At 48.3% G+C, this 20,984-nt stretch overlaps 1 protein-coding gene across 1 annotated transcript in view; it reads left to right on the forward strand.

Moving 5' to 3' along the window:
* The window catches only part of CTNNBL1 (catenin beta like 1), a 159,807-nt gene extending 143,261 nt beyond the window's left edge, over positions 1–16,546 (forward strand). Inside the window, exons 14-16 of the mRNA XM_024743133.1 lie at positions 4,911–5,048; positions 5,278–5,350; positions 16,350–16,546. Of these exons, the coding sequence (XP_024598901.1) occupies positions 4,911–5,048; positions 5,278–5,350; positions 16,350–16,438 (300 nt within the window). The 3' untranslated portion in view covers positions 16,439–16,546. The remainder of the gene's footprint in view (positions 1–4,910; positions 5,049–5,277; positions 5,351–16,349) is intronic.
* The last annotated feature ends 4,438 nt before the right edge of the window (positions 16,547–20,984 follow it).

Below are 20,984 nucleotides of genomic sequence, written 5' to 3' on the forward strand. Positions count from 1 at the left end.
GGAGAAAAAGAGCCAAAAATGCATTAATCCATTTATAAGAAGTTGACTCTGTTCACACATTGTGAGACGGGTGGATAATAAAGGTGACGTACCATCCTGCTTCTTTCTGAAACAGACCAGAACTTGAGAAGCCTAAAAGAACTGTACGCAGACTTCCTTATTTTCCATCAGAATAATACATAATCACCCTGCTTTTTTAAATTTCCCTTTCAACATGGAGTAAACATTTGTGCTCAGCTTCCGTGAATCCACTCAGCAGTAAATATTCCATGCCTCAGAGTTGTAACAGGCTAGATTAGGGGCTATCCTGACAGCAGTCACCTTCTCTGTGTGCTGGTTTCTGTGATGCTTCTAAATCTGTCAGGGCACAAACTTTGTCTTAGAAGCCAGTCTGTGTTTCATCTTTGTGCCTGTTCAGTGCGGTGATGGTGACGCCTCTCTTGGAGATGAACTGTAGTCATATCTCAGATCTACACTGGAAAATTTCACTTTCAAATCGTGTGGCCTTGTGTCTAAAAGTAGAATGTCGAATTGCACGTTGTTAGTCTTGAAGTTCTGAGGAAAGAGGAAAAAATAGGATTTGTCAGTGTTCTCTTGGGTCCAATCCTTTCCACGTGACAGTATTTAGAGAAATTGGAAGGTACATTATGTCTGGTTAAAAGAAGATCAGATTGTGGGGAAGAGTATGAAAAAGAAAAAATCACCGGGGGCACTTCTGATGTAATTGGAGAAATTTAATTTTGCTAAACTGTATTTCTTAAGCCTTTCTGTTATTTAGTATCTTCCTTTGTTCTCCAAACAGCTCTAAAACGTATACCTACACAACCATGGTAGTAGGAAAAGAGCACATTCTTGGATTTGAATCCCAGTTCTCCTGCCCACTAGCCTCAGGCAGGTTGCTCTGCCTGAGTCAGTTTCCTCATCTGAAATGGGGGTAACAATCCCCACCGCGTAATATTTGTGAGAAGTAAAGGAATCAGTATAGGTAAAGCACTTGGCACTATAATAAGCCCCCAGTAAACATTAGCTGCTCCTCCAAGGTGGGCAGATGGTGGTAGCAATGGCTATTATTCAGACTGCGTCACACAACGCCTGGTGTGTAGTAATCAATCAAAAACTATGATCTGCCGGTAGCTAGGATCTAATAAGCAAAGAAGCACTCCCTTCTTTCTCTTCTTTCTGTCTCTTAATGACAGTGATATTCCGCTCTTGTTCTCTTCCACCCTAGCCGAGTTGACCCATGCTATTGTTCCCTCTGTTTAGAATGTTCTTTCCAGCTTGTCAGATTCCTTCAGAATCCAGCTCAAATGTTACATTTCCCTTGAACTCTCCTGATTCCTCAAAACAAACTTAGTCTGTCCTTCCTCTGGAGTCCCGTGGCACTCAGTACAGTTTGAGAGGTCCTTCATAATAGCCATTACTACATTTTAAAAAGAAGTTTGTTCATATTTGTTAACCTCATTAGACTTTAATCTCCTTGATTATGTAGACTGTCTTATTCCTTGATTATGTAGACTGTCTTATTTATCTTTGCCGCCCCTGGTACATCATGTAATACCTGGCCCATAGTTAGGTGTTCAGGCAATCTTTACCAGGTAGATGAATGCATATGTCTCTCTCCAAGTTCCCATGTTTGGAAACCTCTCAGGGTTTGGTCTCTGTCCTCTCCTGCTCCCCTCCCCTCCCCTCTTCTCTTCCCCATCTGATATACTTCTCACACAGGCTGATACTGTGGCCTCCGAGCTGTGCACTCTGCCTGCCTCTCAACACTTGAAGCTGGTGTGTCCATCACAGAGGTGTTGGCACATTCTCATTCACTTTCCTGCACAGCGTAGTCTGCAGCTCATCATATCTCACTTCTCTGGCCAGCATTCAAGCCTCCCACCAGCTAGCCCTCCAAGGCACTGTCCCTCCCCATTTCCTAATGTTTCCCCTCCTACCCCATCCACAGAAGTCTTAGCACACACAGCTCATTAATCCAGCTGAACTTCTACCTGCATTTTTCCAATCCTGTTTCACAAATGCTTTTCAAGAGTCTGCTATGCAAAAAAGTACCATGCAAGGTGCTTTCTAGGGTACAAAAGTGATTTAAAACTTTACAACCCTTGCTTTCAAGGAACCTACACAGGAAAGAGGCACACATCTGAATAACTATTGCAGGACAGGGCATGGGAGGTGCCATAAAAGAGGTACAAATCCAAAACTTGGGGGGTTTGAGGATTGAAAAATCATAGCAAGTTAGAAAACACTGAGACGTTTTTAAAGATCTCAGGAGAAGTTTTGTAAGGAGTATCACGTTTTAGACTTTAAATACATTATGATAGAGATTGGGGATTGGGAAGAGTACCAACATTACAAGCAAAAGTGAAGGGGCCAGAAAAGGGAGGGCAGGCCTGTTTGTGCTGTGTGTATGGGTCGGGGGCTAGTGAGCAGAAAGTATGAACTGCATAAGGCATTTTGCATAAGGCTTCGGACCACAGGAAAGCCTTCATTCTTAGGGCATTCGTCCTGCTATGTCTGCCAGTCAGGATCCTTGAAACCTTATCTAAAAGTCACTTCTTCCCAATGCCCTAACATCTTAACCAGCCCTGATTAGCACCCACCACTTGTAATTATTTTAAATTTGTGGGCGCACTGTATCCCCTTACTTTTTGGTCATTTTCTGTGTTACTGTGACCTTCCCGGATAGACAGTCAGCTTCTTGGTGACTAAGACCAGGGCATCCCCTTACCTCCATTTTCATTCCTTTTCTGCCTTAACTCAATGCTTAGAAAGGTGTTCTTGCCACTAGGCACTTAGCAGGGTCCGGATCTGAACACTGTGCTTCATGTTATTCATTTCCACCTCAGAGGTGAATTAGACAGGATTCCTGCCCCCGGGGAGTCCATATTCTAGTAACTGGTAATTATGAGCAACTTACTTAACCTCTGTGTGCCTTGGGTTCTAATTTGTACAGTGGGATTAATAATCCCTTCCCTGCTCTCTTTAAATTTGGTAATAAGGACCATATACATAATAACACTTTAAACTCCGCAGCATTATAGAAATGTGAAGTATTAACAGCAAATGCTTTTTGCATGAGTGACAGTCAAGAGTAATTTTCCTTCCTGGGCCCCCAGCTTCTGAACACGTAGGAGTTCTGGAGCAGGAAGTTATGATTATGAGTAAATGAGAAACTAAAGAGGCCCATCTACTTGTAAACTCCTTGGACATCAGTCCAGTGCTCCATGACTACCTCATGAACGTTAGCACTATTACCAGATTACCAAGGCATTTGCTACTAAACAAAGCTATGAATTAGTGGTGGTGATTTACTGGGCAGTACAAGGCCTGGCAAATCTAGAACCCTCTTTTGCCTCTCAGACAGAGGCCTTTGGGAGCGAGATGAAAAGTAGCCTTGTGTAGCTGCAGGCTGGCCCCCTGGGCAAATAAAGAAGCATGTTATCTGCATCTAAATGGTCTCTGAAGGATGCTGGTTGGAGATTGATGACCACAGTGGTAAGTCCTTCGAGTTTGGGAGAGTGGAAAGCAGGGTCCCAAGGGCTTCTGTCAGTGACAGGAGCCTGAGTTGTCAGAGGGAACCATGGCCATAAAACCACTGACGGAATTAAGAAATGCATTGTTGTCATCAAAAGCATGTATTCAAGCACCTGTCTTCTTAGACCAGTCGCTAGTCGTGTAGAATGAGTCCCTCATCCAGTTCTGACCCCTGAGAGCTGACAGCCTAAAACGGAGATGTCTTTTTCCTTTCATTCACTGCATGGATGTTTACTGAGCTGGGGATGTAAAGACAAAATTCAGTCCCCACTTTCACAGAGCTCACAGATCACCCTCATGAAATAAAGGGAGTTATAGAAACAGGGAGCTGATGATAACTGAAATCAGTGTGAATATGACGTGCCAGAAGAGGTCGTGTCATGGAGTGACCTGCAAGGGTGCTGTCAGGAATTTTGGAAAGGAGGAGTTTTTAGCTTTAAGTAATCAGGGAAGGCTCTGTAGGCGAGGTAGCTTAAAAATAGCATTGGCTTGAGAGATACCCCAGAATCCCTAGGAAGGAAGGCCCTAAAGTCCCTGAGTTGGGAAGAAGAGCCCTCTTGGCAAAGGTGGTGATAATCCACTGGATGAGGGACTTTGGAGGTGGAGGGGAATGAAAATACTCTACAATGATTGTGATGGTGGTTACACAACTCTGACTATACTAATTGTATGGTATGTCAATTGTATCTCAATAAAGCTGCTTTTGTTTTCTTTAAAGAATCTACTAGAGAGGAATAGATATGGGGACAGCAAGTCTGATAGGTCTGGGGTTACAAAAGTTTAGGAAAGAGACTCCCATCACTCATTAGGACTTTGGCCTTGAGGGAGTATTGAACTTGTGGAATGAAATGGAAAGATGGGCAGCATATTGCATCTAACAAAATGTAAGCCAAAAGGGACACACAGATTGGGTACCTGTGCCATCACCAGGATACCAAGACAGAATTGTAGAGAAAGCAGCTCTCTTCCCTAGGTTAACTTGATTTGGAAGGGAAGGAGAGTTAAGTATACCTGTAGAGAGGTTATTTATGGAGGCTGGAACGAAAGAGTAAAGAATGAGTAGAAGCAGATGAATAGATTTGTGTCCCCATCAGCTTATTTTTTCAGGTTGAATATGTTGATGAGATCATTTTGGCCCTGAGTAACTGTATAGGAAAAATGGACTTTAATCTTGACTCCCTGGACCAACAAGAGAACATAAGATACTTTAGAGTAATGGGAGAAGCAGGAGGCAAATCGAGGCAGAGTGGTTTTCTTTTGTTGTTGTAGTTGTAATTACTACTCTTCTGTGTATTATGGGTGGACTAGAAACCTATTCTTTCCTCCTTCACTCACTGTGTGGCTTGTATTCCCAAACGTTCATTCATTTCTAGGACATGGTCCGGCGTGGAGAAATCATAGACAATGACATTGAGGATGAGTTCTACCTCCGGCGCTTGGATGCAGGGCTTTTTGTTCTCCAGCACATCTGCTACATCATGGCAGAGATCTGCAATGCCAACGTGCCCCAGGTAGGAGGGGGCTGCCCCTGGATGGGCCCTTCCTTCCCTGACTCCTTGCTTGCCACCTGCTTAGGTAGAATGGAGTGAATCACACTCTCCTTGAGCTCCTTCACTCTGTGTGGGCCCTCTCTTTTACGGATGGGGGTGAGGTGAATACTTTCAAAATGACGTATTCTGATGTCTACCAGGGCAAATGATGCTTTTTCTTTCTCTTTCCACTCTTCCCCTTCCTTATTAGATTCGCCAGAGGGTTCACCAAATCCTAAACATGCGTGGAAGCTCCATCAAAATTGTCAGGCACATCATCAAGGGTGAGTTGCACGTTGCTTGTGTCTGGGGCTCCAGGGAAATTAGACGATGCTTTCTGTCTCTGTCAATATCCCTGGAATTTGGTGCATAACATTCTCTGCACTGAAGGCTTAAGTGTGTTGTCCAGTTCAGTGTGTGTCCAGGTCATCTTGTCAGAATACCGAAGACTAACCTAGTTACTCTCTGCCTCTAACCCTCTAGTTCCAGAATTTTAAAAACACATAACAAACAAGGAGCACTAGGTGTTGGAAATTTAAAAACAAAACAGAAAAACACCAAACAAATAAAAAAAATCTAGTTCCAAGCTGCATGTAGTGGAAGGAAATTGCTTTCTTAGGGGAAAAAAACAAGGAACTAACAAGAACTACCTGGAATTAAGGCAGAAGGAAGTGAATCTGAGGCAGTGTGGTGTAGTAGAAAAAGCATGCCTGCTTTCCAGTGCTAGCTCTGCCTTCCGCCAGCTGTGTGAGCATGATCTAGAAGAAATTTTGCAAAGGTTCACAAGATACTTACATGATAGCATCCAGTGTAGTGCCTGGCACACAGAAAGTGCTTGGGCGAATTTCCTTCACCTACCCCAACGGGTCTCTCAAATGCTGTTGTATCTTTGGCTGGGCCTGACTCAGCTGGAGTGGCTCCCAAGGGGCCTCCAGTCGGTGAGCATGCTCTCAGTCGGCTCAGTGGTGCAGTTCCACCCTCGAGCCACTTAGCACAGACTAACACACATGGCGGCTAGAAGCCTGTATTGGCTTCTACAGTACTGATAATGCCAGAGTTCAGAGAGAGAGTCGTGATGGACCTAACTGCAGGCACATCATCTCTCTCTCTCTCTGACCCTTGTCCTGCCCACTTCTAAGATGAGAGATTAGGCTAGATTTACTCAGAGGGTTTGCCTGTAAGTGGCTTATAACTCCTGTTACATGTGGGAGATGAAATGTGGAGATAAATGATACATATAATAAAGTGAAGAGAAGTTAAGAGCCATGGGCTCTGGGGTCTGGCTCCTGAAACAGAATCCTGGCTCTGCTGTTTACTGTGATACCTTGGGCAAGGTATCCAACTGCTCTGGGACCTCATAGATGAGGTAAAAGGATTAAATGAGATGATGTAGGGAAAATATCTCAAGTTAGTAAGTTCTTGGCAAATGTTAGCTATTATGAGTATTATGAACTATGATGATGATGATTACCATTGGCAGCATTATAAGTGAGGCACGGCTAAAACCCCACGGGAAGCCTTGTGGGAATAGTAACATTGAGCTGGGTCTTAGACATTCCAAAACAAAGGAACAGTGTGAGTGAAAACATAGGACTGGAAATCTCATGATCAGCACAGCCCTCCCAGGAGGGTGGGGATGGTAAATCCGTCGTGCCCATTTTGTAGATGGAGCCTTCAAGGCATTGGAATTTATTGTCTTCTCCCTCAGAAGGAGGAAAGGGGGAACTTGTTCATGAGCCTGGCCTAGCATCTTCCACAGTGGCATCATGGGTGCTCCCTCTTTCTCAGTGTCACATTCACATGAGTTACTGCTCAGAGTGTCATGCCACCTCCTCCCTAATGTGCAGCTGTGGTGATTGGCAACCCCAGCCTTTAAATGGCATTTACTTTCAACGCCCACATGTTCAATTAGAACTTTTTATTACTCTCAGCTCTACTCTCCTGCATTTAGGCTTCTCCCTGCACCTCCATTCCTGTGATCAAAACAGTGATCTGAGAAAGGAAAAGTTTTTAACAGGTGCTGACACGTAGTAGGTGGATGCTTTTCTTTCAGAGATCCTAACACATATACCTGAGGTTATTCAGGATTTTCAGTTGCTGTGAGCCAGCCTCTGTCTCCCTCAGATCCCAGTTTATTCCCCAAGTGCCTGTTAAAGCACTGGGTGCATACTGGGTGCTGAATAGACATTTGTTGATTGTCTGGGCAGGTGAGCAGGTGAGCAGCCTGCACAGATGCTGTGTTCATTCCCACCACTCTTGTTCCTCTCCCCTGTTGCTTCCTTTTCCCGCTCTGTCCAGACTCTCAGATCCCTCCTCCCAGACCCAGGTCCGGCCCTTCAGCTCTCTCGCCATCACCCTTCACAGCCAATCCATTAGTAAAGCTGCCACGTCTGCCTCCAGTCTCCATCCTGAATCAATCCACTTCTCTCCATGTGTTATTTCCCATCATAGCACCCAGTTTATTTCCTTCCTAGCCCTTATCACAGTCTGTTATTACTTTTATTTATGTCTTTGTTTCCTTGGTTTGTGTGTCTCATACATTAAAATGTAAGCTCCGTGACGTAGGGACATTGGCTCGTTCTCCGTGTCTCCTCAGCACCTAGAGCAATGCCAGGCACATAATGGACACCCGGTGAATATTTTAAACTTTGTTGAATTAAACCCTACCCTTGCGTGAATTTAAACTGGCAAACGTTTACTGCGACTCCCCTCAGGGCTCGGCACAGTGCTAATACTGTGCTACTAAGGTGTCACACGGCACCTGCCCTCATGGAGCTTATAGTCTTCTGGGGAGCATAGATGTAGAAATGACCAACCATAATCAAGCTAAGTGAAATGCACACTCCAACAGCTACTCAGCTGGCATTGCTGGGTGCCAAGCTCTGTATCCAGTACTAGAGATACAAGGAAGAATAAATAAGCAAGATCCCTATTCTTGAGGGTTCATGGTCTAGCTGGGAGAGATACTCGAAACTAACTATGATGTGCCAGGTGCTGTGTTAAAGTTGTGAACAGCGTTAAGGGAGTGATAAGGGGGCAGTAATGGAGGCACAGGCCATACCAAGGAATCCCAGGGGAGGAGAGGCTGGTCCCAGGACTGGGAATGGTGTCCCAGAGGGAAAGGCACGTCCCAGGCAGAAGGAGCAAAGGTCCAACACAGGACATCAGTGGCCTTCATACGGACTCTGCCACATCAGTGGAGGCCAAGCAGGGGTGAGGGAGGCTGGAGCATTGGGTGGGGTTGGGAGTATTGCTGGGCAAGTCTCTCGAGTTCTGTTGGGTACACGGTGAGTTTGGGTTACGGGTAGCGCCTGCATCCCTTTGTTGGCCAGCAGAGAGTAGACATTCTCATTGGGGCGGGAGAGGTGCTTGTTTGGACAATTTGAAGTCAGTAGTATGGAGGTGATATTTAAAGCCAGGAAATTAGATGTCATTGCCCAGGTCAAAGAAGTCCTCACAGGACGCTGACCACTGAAAACAAACAAAAGAAAGTGTTCTCTCCAGATGGAAGGTTAAGGTTATAATAAAGGGCTCACTCTGGCCCCAGGAAGCCCATCTGCCTGCGGTGTTGGGCGGTGGAGCTGTGCCACAGGCTGCCTCTCAGCAGCCCCTGAAAGTGGTGCAGTGAGCAAGCTCCGAGCAGTGCTGAGGCTGAAAAGGGGTGAGGCTACCGCAGGGCTGGATAGGGGTGGCGTCTGGGCTCTGTTCAGGCCCACCTCTTAAAAGCCTTCACGCCCTCCCCCTCCTGCCTCCACCCTTCATTCCATCACAATGCACGACAAAACAAAGCCTCACAAAGAAAGCCAGCTCATCAGTCTGTCCTCTTTGATTTTAATTTTGTTTTTCAGTTTGAGTTGCTTCCTTTTTTTTTTTTTTTAACGTGCTAACTAGATGCAAGCTTCTTTCTTTGATTTTCTGTCCTATATATGTCCTAAGTTTTGCCGGCAGGATGGCAGCTGACGTATCCCTTGAGGTCCCAGGAAAACGCTGATGAGGCAAGCCCGGCAGGGGACCCTTCCCGTTATATTTCAGTCCCCTTTCTCACGATCTGCCTCCTTCCTTTTCTGTTGGGGGTGCCAAGAGAGCTGGGAAAAATTGATGGCTCATTGAAGTCCCTTGGTTTGCAGACTGCTTACTCAGTGCTCCCAAAGTCCAGCTTTCCCTGAACTGACAGCAGCTCTGGCCTAAGGCCTCTGGTGCCCGCCTAGGGGACGGTGGTCTCTGTGCCAGAGAAGGACCACGCGCTCTGAAAGGGCAGTGACAGTCGTCCTGGCTTTTACTTTCTGGTGCCTGGCCCACGCCTGGCGCAGAGAAGGGGCTCAGCTAATGCTTATTGAGGGTACTGCTGAGGTGGTGCTTCAGGCTTCTTTGTGCTGTTCCAGAAATCCGGGACCAGTAGGTAGAGTGGTCTTTCCTGAGCACGTCCTCTGTGCCAGGCTTTTAATGTATGTTCTCTGGTTCTCACGACGGTCCTAAAAGCAGGATTACAGTCTCCATTTTGCAGATAAGGTAACCAAGACTTGTGGTTAAGGTTAAGGGATGTTACCCAAGTCACTGTTAATGCTGGAAACTGGATCCAGACTCAGTCGGTCTTCCATCTGGCAGAAAGGAGAGCTCTAACTGTACCAATTGGCTGATACACTCCTACTGCATTTTAAGAAAGAAAATTCAGGGCATCCACCTTTACAGAGTACCCACTGGCATCACAGGGCACTAGGTGGGCTCCTTAGATGAGTGAGACACTTAGGAGGCCCTGTCCCCAGGGCAATTCAGTGCCATCACATGTGAAATAAATAAGCACAACACAAAGCAGATTGAAGTCAGTGCTAAGATGTGGAGCGAGACTCAAAGCACGGTTAATTCTGCTGCAGATTAAAAAGGAGCTTGAAGATCCAGAGAGGCTGCACAGAGGAGGAGGTGCTTGGGGTTTTTTTTTTTAATTGTGCTAAAATATGCATAGGAGTTACCATTTTAACCATTGCAGCTATCACCACCCCCTGTCCATAGAACTTATTTTCATCTTGCAAAACTGAAACTCTGTACCCATGAAACACTTACTCCCCATTCCGTCCTCCCCCAGCCCCTGGCAACCACCCTTGTATATTCCGTTCCCGGGAGGTTGATGACTGTAAGTAAGGAGATGGCTTCCTGAAGCCTGTGAAGGACCTCCGTATGCAGATGCAGAGGTACACTGAGTGGTTCTCTCCTTGGATATGGAGTAGGCACTGTGACCTGGGAATACTTCTTCGTATAAATACTTGTGCCAGGGGTTAGCATGGAAGCCTCTGGTGAGTCTCCTGGATGCTTTAGTCACTGGTGAAAATTGTTAGAAGATCAGGTGGTGCTGGGCTGTTTGGCAGAGGAAAGCTTGAGGATTACTGACTCAAAACTCTTGTCACTGGTGGCCAAAAGACTGAGCCAAAGACTTCAGAATGCTTTCAGAGATTGGCTCCCGGCCCTTTGATTTGCTTGTGTTCTTTATGGCTTGAAGTCTTCTCTCAGAAGCTCATAAACATGTATTTCCATATTGATTTCAGCTCTTGGTAAGCTGAGCTTTGCCTCTGTGATTTGAAAGCCGCAGAAGCTGATAGGGTTTCTCTTCCGGTGACACGTTGATGTGTGTGACTTGCACCAGGCCATGGCTGCTATGGCCTCTAGGGTTGGGAGGCAGGAAAGGACCCCGGAGGGGCTGTTTAACCTTAGGCAGCTACTTGCCCTCTCCCTAAGCCACAGTGTCTGTAAGATGAGCGTAATCTGCCTCAAAAGGTTGCTGTTGGAATTAGATGAGGTGCTGCAGGTAAAGTGCCTACATGTTGGCACGTAATAAGTGCCTGATAATGGTAGCTACCGTCACCGTTGTGATTCACATCCCAGCTCACGCAGGTATAAGCAGAGCTGAGAGGCACAGGCCAGCAAGAATTCTGGCTCTCTGTAACTTGGGGTAAGTTAGTAGATAACCGGTTTGAGCCTTCCTTTACTCCTCTGTAAGAAACAAACCGAAAGTGAATACTGCCCCAAGGAAGGCTGAGGTTGAGATGCAGTTGGGGGCCTGGGACAGAATACTTGCTCAGTAAATGCAGGTTCCTTCCTTCCCTTCCTTGGCCTAATCCTTTCACCGGTGCTGGCAGGAAAGCCCATGGACCAGCACCCAGGCCATACTCCTCAGGGCCTGGTGGGGGTGGAAGGGGTAGGTGGTGCTTTTTCAAGCAGCTGAAAGGTCTGTGGGAAAATGGTCTATAGGGATGTGACCCTGTTAGCGCTGTAAGCAAAGGGTAAGTTTCCTTCTCCTCCTCCTTTAAGTAGGTTTCATTTTAATCAGATCTCTGATGAAGCTTATGTCCCCAGTTGCAGCCCCAGCACAACATCCTCCTCCTAGAGAAGTGACATTAGTCCCTCCACACTCATCCTTGTCGTTAAGGACTCTCTGTTAGACCTCAAGGATTTTACTTTCCCAGTTTCTATTTTATGATTATTTCTACGTCTTCAAGGGTTTTCAGTGTAAAAATATTGGCGTTCCTCTTCTCCCCACTCACCCTTCCTCCTGCACTTTTTCAAGGGTGAGTGTTTAAGGCTTAAGGTCCAGGGATCTGAACCAGGCTTGTGAGCGCTGGTCCCAGTCTCCGTCCTCAAAGACAGTCCTTCCCCATCCGCCAGCCCGGGTGTCCCTCCCTCTTCCTCTTACCAAAAACAGAACAGCTTGTATTCCATGTCTGAATAGTAAACCTGCTGTCTAAAGTTTGCTTTAATATTTATGCGTTCAGCACTGCTGCCTGTTTTTGATCTCCATCAAAGCCTTTATTGTAAGAGCATTTGAAAATGCTGGGGAAGTCGAGAAGGGAGTCTATGTGTACACCGTCTTTCTCACTCTCCAGCCCGACTCACGCTCTTCCTGTCTCCCCTCTCCCTCTCCCCTACCCTGAAGTTCTCCCTTCATCTGGCATCTCTCTTTTTCCTGCATTCTCTCCCTTTCTTACACACACACACACACACACGCACACACACACACGTGCGCGCGTGTGCGCACAGAGCAAAGAAGACTCTTTCCCAAGACCTCTGGGAGGAATCTGTTCAATATTTATAAACTGCTGCAGCAGCTTTAATAACCAGAGGTAGCTGGCGCCACCAAGGTTTGCTCCAAATAGGATTCTACTCTGGAAACAAAGAATGAGTTGGGGTAAGGGGTAGAGGGTGAGAGGTGAGGTACACAGTTGGTACCAGCTGCCACGGCCAGTGGGAGAGCACTCGGGGCTTGTCAGACCCTGTGGGCCTGGCCCTGTGGCTGGCTTGCTGCGGGACCCTGGCCGGTCACCTGTCCATCCAGTTGCAGTAGATTTCTGAGAGGCCTGCCAGCCCTGACACTCAGTGACCTGGCATGAGGGAGTATGGCCCCAGCAGCCCACTCCACATCTGTCCTGGCTGCTGAGGCCCCTTTACTCCAGGACATTCCCTCCAGAGCCTTACCTTTTTTTTTTTTTAAACATCTTTATTGGAGTATAATTGCTTTACAATGGTGTGTTAGTTTCTGCTTTATAACAAAGTGAATCATCTATACATATACATATATCCGCATATCTCCTCCCTCTTTCGTCTCCCTCTCACCCTCCCTATCCCACCCCTCTAGGTGGTCACAAAGCACTGAAGAGCCTTACCTTTTATGAGGATGTTGTAGCCAGGTGCCCGGCCACGGCTGGGCTGCTTTGGAGGTTTTTTCCTCAAAGGATGGGGAACAGGCAGGGTAAGATAACTGCCTAGGTAAGAGGATGCCACTTTGGGGACCGGCTCCCCAGCCACACCCCCATGGCTTTTGACGTGCCTTTTTCACTTCTGACACATGTTCTTGGTTTGAATATCAGTTCCTCTACCACCCTAGACTTGGGCAGGTTGCTTCAGTTCTCTAATATGCCTCAGTTTCCTCATCTCTAAACAGAGATGGTGCTCTTTGCCTTATAGGATTGCTGCAAAGATTATATGAGACAATATAGATAAATGCCTGGCACGTAAACAGTGTTCACCACATGTGAGGTCCCATTCCCCTCTGTACAGGATAGCCCCTCTTCCAGATCCTACTAACTTCCTTCCCCGCCCATCTCCAGAGAGCAGGTAATCTGACTGTTTCCTCCTTCCCCACATGTGGAGCAACAGAGGAGACTTGTCCATTGGGTGGGTGCTCTGTGTACAGGGGTGGCATGTGTTTTTCTAAGGCCTTTGGAGGGGTGATTCAGCAGGGGCTTGATACAGACTTTGGTCCTCTACTCTGCGTATCCCTAGAAAGAGATTAGGTCCCTCCAGGGAAGTTGGCTTTACTTGGAAAAAAATCACTGCCCCAAAGGATCAGACTGTTTCTCCACTTCCCTCTCTCCTGGGTCTGAGAATACATTAGGAGAACAAAGTGTTAGTTCAGTCCATTAAGACTCTTGCTTTCAGACCATGCCTCTGAGGGTATTAAATGCTATAATGGTCATTTCTCTCTCTCCTGGGGCAGCGACTAGATCATTCACATGTGAGTAAGAGATACCACTTACATACAGCCCCTAGCCTTCTCCTGCAGCCCAGTTTCTGTTCTCCCATCACCCCAGCCCTCCCTTTAAGGAGACTTAATAGAAGGGATCACAGCCATTTGCTGTTGGAGGTGATGGATGGGGCTAACAGAAGAGGATGATTTCCAGGGAGAGACACACAGCTGGCACATGTCTGAATCCCAAGTCCCGTTTTCCGGCACATGTCCAAAGTAATAAAGAGGATGGAGGAAAAATGAAGAAGTGGCAGGGGCAAGGTATTTCTCCATCATGGTGGGGGATGGGAGGTAGGGGAGGGTTTGCAGGCTTTCTTCCCTTTCCCCACTCTTTGTCTGATTGGGATGAGCAGATGTTTTATTTTGCAGAAGCCTCTTGCAAGAGAGTTTTCTATTGTTCCATTTCAGGCCACCCCAGGCAGGGAGCTGGGGGCAGACCGGCAGGCACTCATTCCTGAGCCTCTGCTCTGAGAGCTTATTCACAGCACCAGACTGGTAGTTGGCTCTCAGCCAAGCTCTGCTGGGAATTTAGCTGAAAGTAAGGCGAAAGCCCCTACCTTCATGAAGCTGTCAGTCTAGAGGGAGAGAGGGGACAAGTAGAAGATGATCTAGAAGTCAGGCCTGCGGTGGAGACAGAGGCCTGAGGACAGGAACAGGAGTCAGAGGTGAGCGGGCGGGGCTTTGCGGAGAAGGTGTCCTTGAAGGATGTGTGGTGTTTCCCCGAGAGAGATGTTGCTGGCCTGAGCAAAGCAGGCTCAGGGAGGGAGCTAGCGTATCTTGAACATCTATTATTATAGGTTCTTTACATGCATTTGCTGAGGGGGAGACCACGCAAGGCCACCTAGGATTGTGAGTCAGAGTCAGGATACAAACACAGCCCACAGTGTTGCACCATCTCCTGTCTGAGGGCGGGGGCAGGGCACGGTCAGCACACAGAGGATTTGGCTCTCCGTCCCTGTCCACTGTGCTCTGGGAGCCACCACAGGAAACCCAGGGCCCCACTCACTACACAGGCCCTGCACTCTCATCCCTAAGCTCCACACATCATTTCTGTGCCATATCGTACCCCTTCCCGCCTCCTAAAACCAGCTGACCACATAATCTGGGGGGGCCAGGACACTTTTGAGAATAAAATGGAGGTGTGTTAAGTACTCTGTTGGGATAACAGGGGAAACGGGACCATATGTTTACCCACCTTAAAACTCTTCGACTATGTTCTGTCATCAACATCATGTCCTGTATTCCCATCCTCTTTAGGCGTATTTCCTTTATCTTCCTGCTCTAACTAAAACTGTCTCTACCGGGGATGGATCCTCTCAAGTGGTACCTACTTTCTCCCACATGCCTTTTACCACTGGAGACGGAGGAGGGGCCTTCCACGCTCCTCCTGGGCGTCTCTAGACCATTCTTTCTCCCTCCCTCTTTCCAAAAAACACCCATTTGTTTCAATCTCATGTCAGTGGACTGTACCCCAGCCCCCCTCCTTGGTGGTGCAGACACCTGTTCCCCTTATTCCCTGGAGGAATTCCAAGCTCCCTGTCACCCTCTCCACTACCCTGTCGTATTTCTTAGCAACTTCACTATCCACATCTTTCTCTCACGCCCCATTTCCAGTCTCTCAGTAAATCCTGCTGGATCCACCTTCAGAATGCATCTAAAATCTGAAGACTTCTCACCTCTACCATGACCTCCTTGGACCAAACCAATCAAATCACATCTCCTTCCTTCTGCCCTTGCCACCTTAAGGGTATCTTCCACACAGCAGCTAGAGTGAGCTGGCTAAAGTCAAATCATGTCATTCCTCTGCTTAAAACTCTCTTATAACTTCTCATCTCAGGGGAAAGTCCAGAGTCCTTACAGTGGCCCGACACGACCTGTGCCCCGCCCCTCCCCGGCTCTGAGCTCCTTGCTCACCGCAGAGGGTCCAGGCATACTCCCCTCTCAGCCCCTGCTCTGCTTGCCCCTCTGCCACTCGCTCCCAGATATTCCCCCACACACCTGCTTCAGGTCTTTAATCAAATCCCCCATCTCTGTGAGGCCTTCTGACAGCCACCGTATATATTTTATTTACCTTTCGGTTTGTCTCCCCCACTAGAAAGTAGACTCCGCAAGTGCAGAGATTTTCACCTGTCCTGTTTTGATCAGGACTTTATCCCCGTTGCCTCAGTTAGTGGTTCTCAAATGTGAGCAGCATAAGCACCGCCTGGAGGGCTTGTTCACGCAGACAGCTGGGCCCCGTCCTCAGAGCTTCCTAATAAGTAGGTCTGAATTGGGCCCCCAACTCTACATTTCTTTTTTTTTGGCTGCGCCACGCAGCTTGTGAGATCTTAATTCCCCGACCAGGGATTGAACCCAGGCCCCGGCAGTGAAAGTGCCAAGTTCTCACCACTTCCCGCCGGGGAAGTCCCCAGCTCTGCGTTTCTAACAAGTTCCTGCGTGATGTCGCTGCTGTTGGTTGGGGTTCCCGCTCTGAGAACCACTGGGTCTGGGCAGCACCTGCCCGTAATAGCATCTACTGTGTGTGTTAAGTGAAGAAAGGCTGCAGCTAGGAGGGGAATGCGGGCAGGGACAGGGGAGTTGGGCCCTTTCCCCCGTGGGCCTTGAATGCAAGACCAAGGAGTTTGCACACAACTGCCACCGTGGCTGCCACTGGAGGCATTAGAGCAGCACACACCCCTGGGAGCTGGGGTTCAGGGAGAGGCATGATGTGACCCGGCCACGAAGGACCCCACGCCTCAGATTCATGCCTAACCCTGCCTTTGTCTCCCCAGAGTATGCAGAGAACATCGGGGATGGCCGGAGCCCGGAGTTCCGGGACAGCGAGCAGAAGCGCATCCTGGGCTTGCTGGAGAACTTCTAGCGGCCCCTGGCCCTGGGCAGCAGGGACTCTCTCTGGGCCTCCCCCAGAAACAGTTTTTACGGAGCTCGATGTGACTTTTGGACAAATAAAAGCTAGTTTTGGTATTCCTGGGCTGGTGTTCTCTGTACCTTCTAACCTTTACCCAACACCTTTCCCAGCAGTGCTCACAGAACGCGTCTGAGGAAGCTTAGTGGTTGGCCTCCCCCTTCCAGTGAGCAAACTGAGGCTCTGAGAGCAGATGAGTGATAAAGTGGCCACTGTGGCCGCCCGGGGGGTTGCGGTGAGGCTGCCCATCTGCAGCCTGGAAGGGGAAGGCAAGGACTGGGGACCTCTCTGGGGCTTCCGGCCCTGACACGAAGAGCCTGGGCGTGTAACACGAGGTACGTGGCTCGTGCAAAAGCACCCTGGGGAGGGCTTCCTGGCACTGCGAGGCCTCCCGCAGAGCACACAGTCCTCAGAGCAGCGGTCTGAACCCCGGCCACATGTCAGAGTCACTCTGGTTGGAAGGGGGCTTAAAAATACATATCAGTGTTGAGCCCTACCCCAGAATGATGAAATCGGAATGTCAAGTGAGGCCCAGGTCCTAGTACTGTCCTAAGCCCCCAGGTGGTTCCTAGTGTCAGGGTGAGAGCTACCACTTTAGAGTAGACAGGGCGTCCAAATCCAGCTGCATTGTTTACCAGCTGTGGCAGTTTGGATAAGTGACTTCACCTTCTTGAATCTCACTTCCTTCATCTGCAGAGTGGGGGTAATAATACCCATTTGGTGATTTCTTTTGTCCTTCCCTCACATGTCTGTGGCTTCAGAATTGCAGTCTCACCCCTTTTACAGGGACTGTGAGAAAGCTGGTCTCCTCTACAGAAGTCAGCGGTCCTTTAGTGTGTTTTTATTCTGTCACAGAACATAGAGTCCTCGTTGAGTGAGGAGTGGGAGGACAACCGACTTAGAATGAAGTGTTTAGCCAGGGTCAGCAGGCCAGCTGCGAGGGACGCCGCCTGCTCTGTGCTGTGCCCGTGGCCACCATTCAGTCAGAGCAGCTCTGGCTGCTCAGTGAGCCCCCAGGGACAGGGCTCCAGGTGGCCACTACCATCTGGCCAGAGTTGACATGCCAGGAGAAACTGTTCGCCATCCCAGGCAGCGCCCCAGGGGGACTCGTATTAAGGTGGCACCTGTATCACCCCGGATTGGGCTGGTGACGGAGCAGTGAGTGAGGCAGGCCCTACCCTCTCGGTGCTCACGTCCAGCCTGGCGGGAAGATGGACAGTGTGCCTGTTATTACCATGAGGTAAGCACTCCCCAGGGAGGCATCTTGAGCCTGCTCCAGGGCCCATTACAGAATCAGAGTTGCCCTACAGTCACATATGGATTTAGTTATTTTTTAATTTCACTTTTCTGTAATTATAATAGCGACCATGTATCAAACACCTGCTATGTGTACTCACTTTACGTCCGTTCTCTCTAACCTGCACAGCAGCCCTGCTGGCATCATTATCCCCGGTTTACTGAAGCCAAAAGAGAGGTCCCAGAGAGTAAGTAACTTGTGCAAGGCCCTGGGACCGGTATGCACGGAGCCGGCATTCAAAGCGAGGTCTGACTCCACAGCCCGTGCTCTGCCCTCCCTTGAGCTGCCTCTGTTCAGGAGACAATCACAGGTCCCTGACTGATACAGTCCACTTCGATCTGTTCCACTGTCCATATGGGATTTAATGAATTCACAACGAATGTAACCTATAGAATCTTACATTTTTTTAAATTTATTTTTTATTGAAATATAGTTGATTTACAACGTTGTGTTAGTTTCTGGTGTACAGCAAAATGATTGTTCCCTGTGCTATACAGTCGGACCTTGTTTATCCATCCTATATATAATAGTGAGCTTCTGCTAATCCCCAACTCCCAACCCATCCCCCCCCCACCCCTCCTCCCCCTCGGCCACCACCAGTCTGTTTCTGTTTCATAAATAAGTTCAGAATCTTAAATTTTTTGAACTAAGGTTTGTACTTAGATCATTAGTCCTTCAGCTTTATTTTCTTTTTAAATTTTGTTTTTACCCAGGTAATGCTTGTACATGGTACAGAAGTTCAAATTTTAACAATAGGTATGCAGAGAGGAGTCTCCCTTCCCATCTCCCACCTGCCCCCAGGCCTCCCTATTCCCGGAAGAAACTGCTGTCACCTGATTATCCATCCAGAGAAGTTCTGTCCAGCAGTTTTCCAGCAGTTTTCCAGCTGTGTTCCACCTGAGCCCCAGGCTTCCCACAAGTGCATCAGAAGCCAACATAGAAGAGAAGGTGGGTAGGGCTTCAGGCCACTGACCTCCTCAACTACAGTCCCCTCCACTTTGTTTTTTTTTTTTTTTCAAAATGTGAGACAAGGTAGTAGTATATAATTGCAAGCAATATAGTATTAATTAATTTATTTTTGCTGTGTTGGGTCTTCGTTTCTGTGCGAGGGCTTTCTCTAGTTGTGGCAAGCGGGGGCCACTCTTCATCGCGGTGCACGGGCCTCTCACTATCACGGCCTCTCTTATTGTGGAGCACAGGCTCCAGACGCGCAGGCTCAGTAGTTGTGGCTCACGGGCCTAGTTGCTCCGTGGCATGTGGGATCTTCCCAGACCAGGGCTCGAACCCGTGTCCCCTGCATTGGCAGGCAGATTCCCAACCACTGCGCCACCAGGGAAGCCCCCCACACACTTTGCCCTGCTTCCTATGTTAGACTGCCTCCTGAGAGTTTGTTTTTCCAATAAGTCCCTGTACTAAAAGCAAGTTTGAACTCACACCTTCACTTTCAAATGAGGATGAGGTCCCCTTTTCCATCAGTTTTGTGATGGGAGGGTTTGGGGGGAATGTGAGGTACAATCCCTTAGGATTCAGAAAGAGCGTACGGTTCCAGGGGTTGGGAGACCAAGGAGACGGGACGAGGAGAAATCTCTAAACTCGGCTAACTTTAACAACCCGCCACTCAAGGCTGAGAAAAGCTTTAAGAACAAGTGAGAGATCCTCATCGTTAATCTTGCTCACCCTCAGGCTCGAGGGGTGTGGTCCTACCTCTTGCATCTGCTCAGGGCTGAGATTCTGCCTTACCCAGCAGCCCCACCCCTCCAGGAGGACTTCTTGGGCTCAAATAAAGGCCCCATTTGCCCTGTGGTTCTGAACGCGACTTCTGCGTCCGCCACTCATGGGCTTCCCAAGCTCTCCCCTTCAAACAAAGCCCCTTCGTGTCCATCCTTGTGTCCATAGCTGAGTCCGGGACATGGCACCCCAGCCAGGCGGTATTCCTTTTCCTATCTAAACACGGCACTAAAATAGTCTTTCAGCACTGTTAGCCAGAATTTCTTCCTGAGGGAAATGAGGATTTCATTTTCCTCCTCCTCTGCAGCTTGCTGCTCTGCTCACGGTGGTCGGCCTGAATTCAGCGGCGTCAAGATGGGCCGTGTCTAATTTAGAGAAATTTGCATGCAGGCTGCATTCCTTCTTTATCTGGGGGAAATGCATCGTCAGGGAAGCTGGAAGGCAACCTTCAGTCACCCTCACAGCAGCACCAGTGCCCAGGTGGCATCTCCTGCCGTTACCAAAGCGTCAATTTAGTGCCAACAGGGAGACCAGACTCGCTTTCCTAAAGGCAAAAACTTCTTGATTAGATTTTCTTACTCCACAGTAGAGATAAAAGTGGAGCCACATTTTTCAATCTGTCTTGCTCCCCGGTACACATGGAAAGTGGTTGGTATCACAGAGGTGGGCCTTCGTTATCTGTGCCGAGAAAATGGCAAGCGCTCCTCCAGTCACCTTTCCCTTGTTAGGTAACACATGCCCTTGGCATAAACTTCAGAAGGTACATAAGGAGATTCAGTGCATAAGTCTCCCTGCCAGCTGCGTCTCCGGCCCACCCAGGCCCCTCCCCAGAAGCAGCCAGTGCTAATGAGCTGGAGTATCCTTTCGGAGGCAGTCTTCAGTGTCTTCAAGTGAATAAAATATAGTCAGTACAAACGGTGGCATCTCCTGGTCTCTGGTCTGCACCTTGCTTTTCACTCTACATCTACCCAACGCACAGAGTCCCCCCCCTACTCCTTTAATAGCCGAGCTCCATTGCAGAGCGGTACCATGATTCAGTTAATCCCGTTAATGGACATTTAGGTTGTCTTCGATCTTTGGCTATTACAATGCCGCAGTGAACATCCTTGTATAGAACGTCATTTCACACATGTGTGAGTTTAAATTCCCAAGCAGAATTGCTAAGTCAGAGGGGATATGCCGTTTTCACCGTGATGCATATTGTCACGTTGCCCTCCTTCCATCAGTGGTGTATGTGAGGGCTGCCCCACACCCTCCGTGGCCGTGTTAGCCATCTTCATCTCTGCCTCCCTGATCGGGGAATGGAGTTTACTGTCTTAATTTGCATTTCTCTTATGAGTGAAGTCATTCGGTGTTTCGGAAGAATGGATTTATTGAGTGTGTGCCATATTAGCTGATACTCATTGAAGCTCTTGCTATAAGCTCGTCAAATTAGCACATTTAACCCTCGTTCGTGAGGTGTAGGTACTTTTATTA

The sequence above is a fragment of the Neophocaena asiaeorientalis genome, unplaced genomic scaffold (assembly GCF_003031525.2).
Source record: "Neophocaena asiaeorientalis asiaeorientalis breed wild unplaced genomic scaffold, Neophocaena_asiaeorientalis_V1.1 scaffold82, whole genome shotgun sequence".
NCBI classification, from domain to species: Eukaryota; Metazoa; Chordata; class Mammalia; order Artiodactyla; family Phocoenidae; genus Neophocaena; species Neophocaena asiaeorientalis.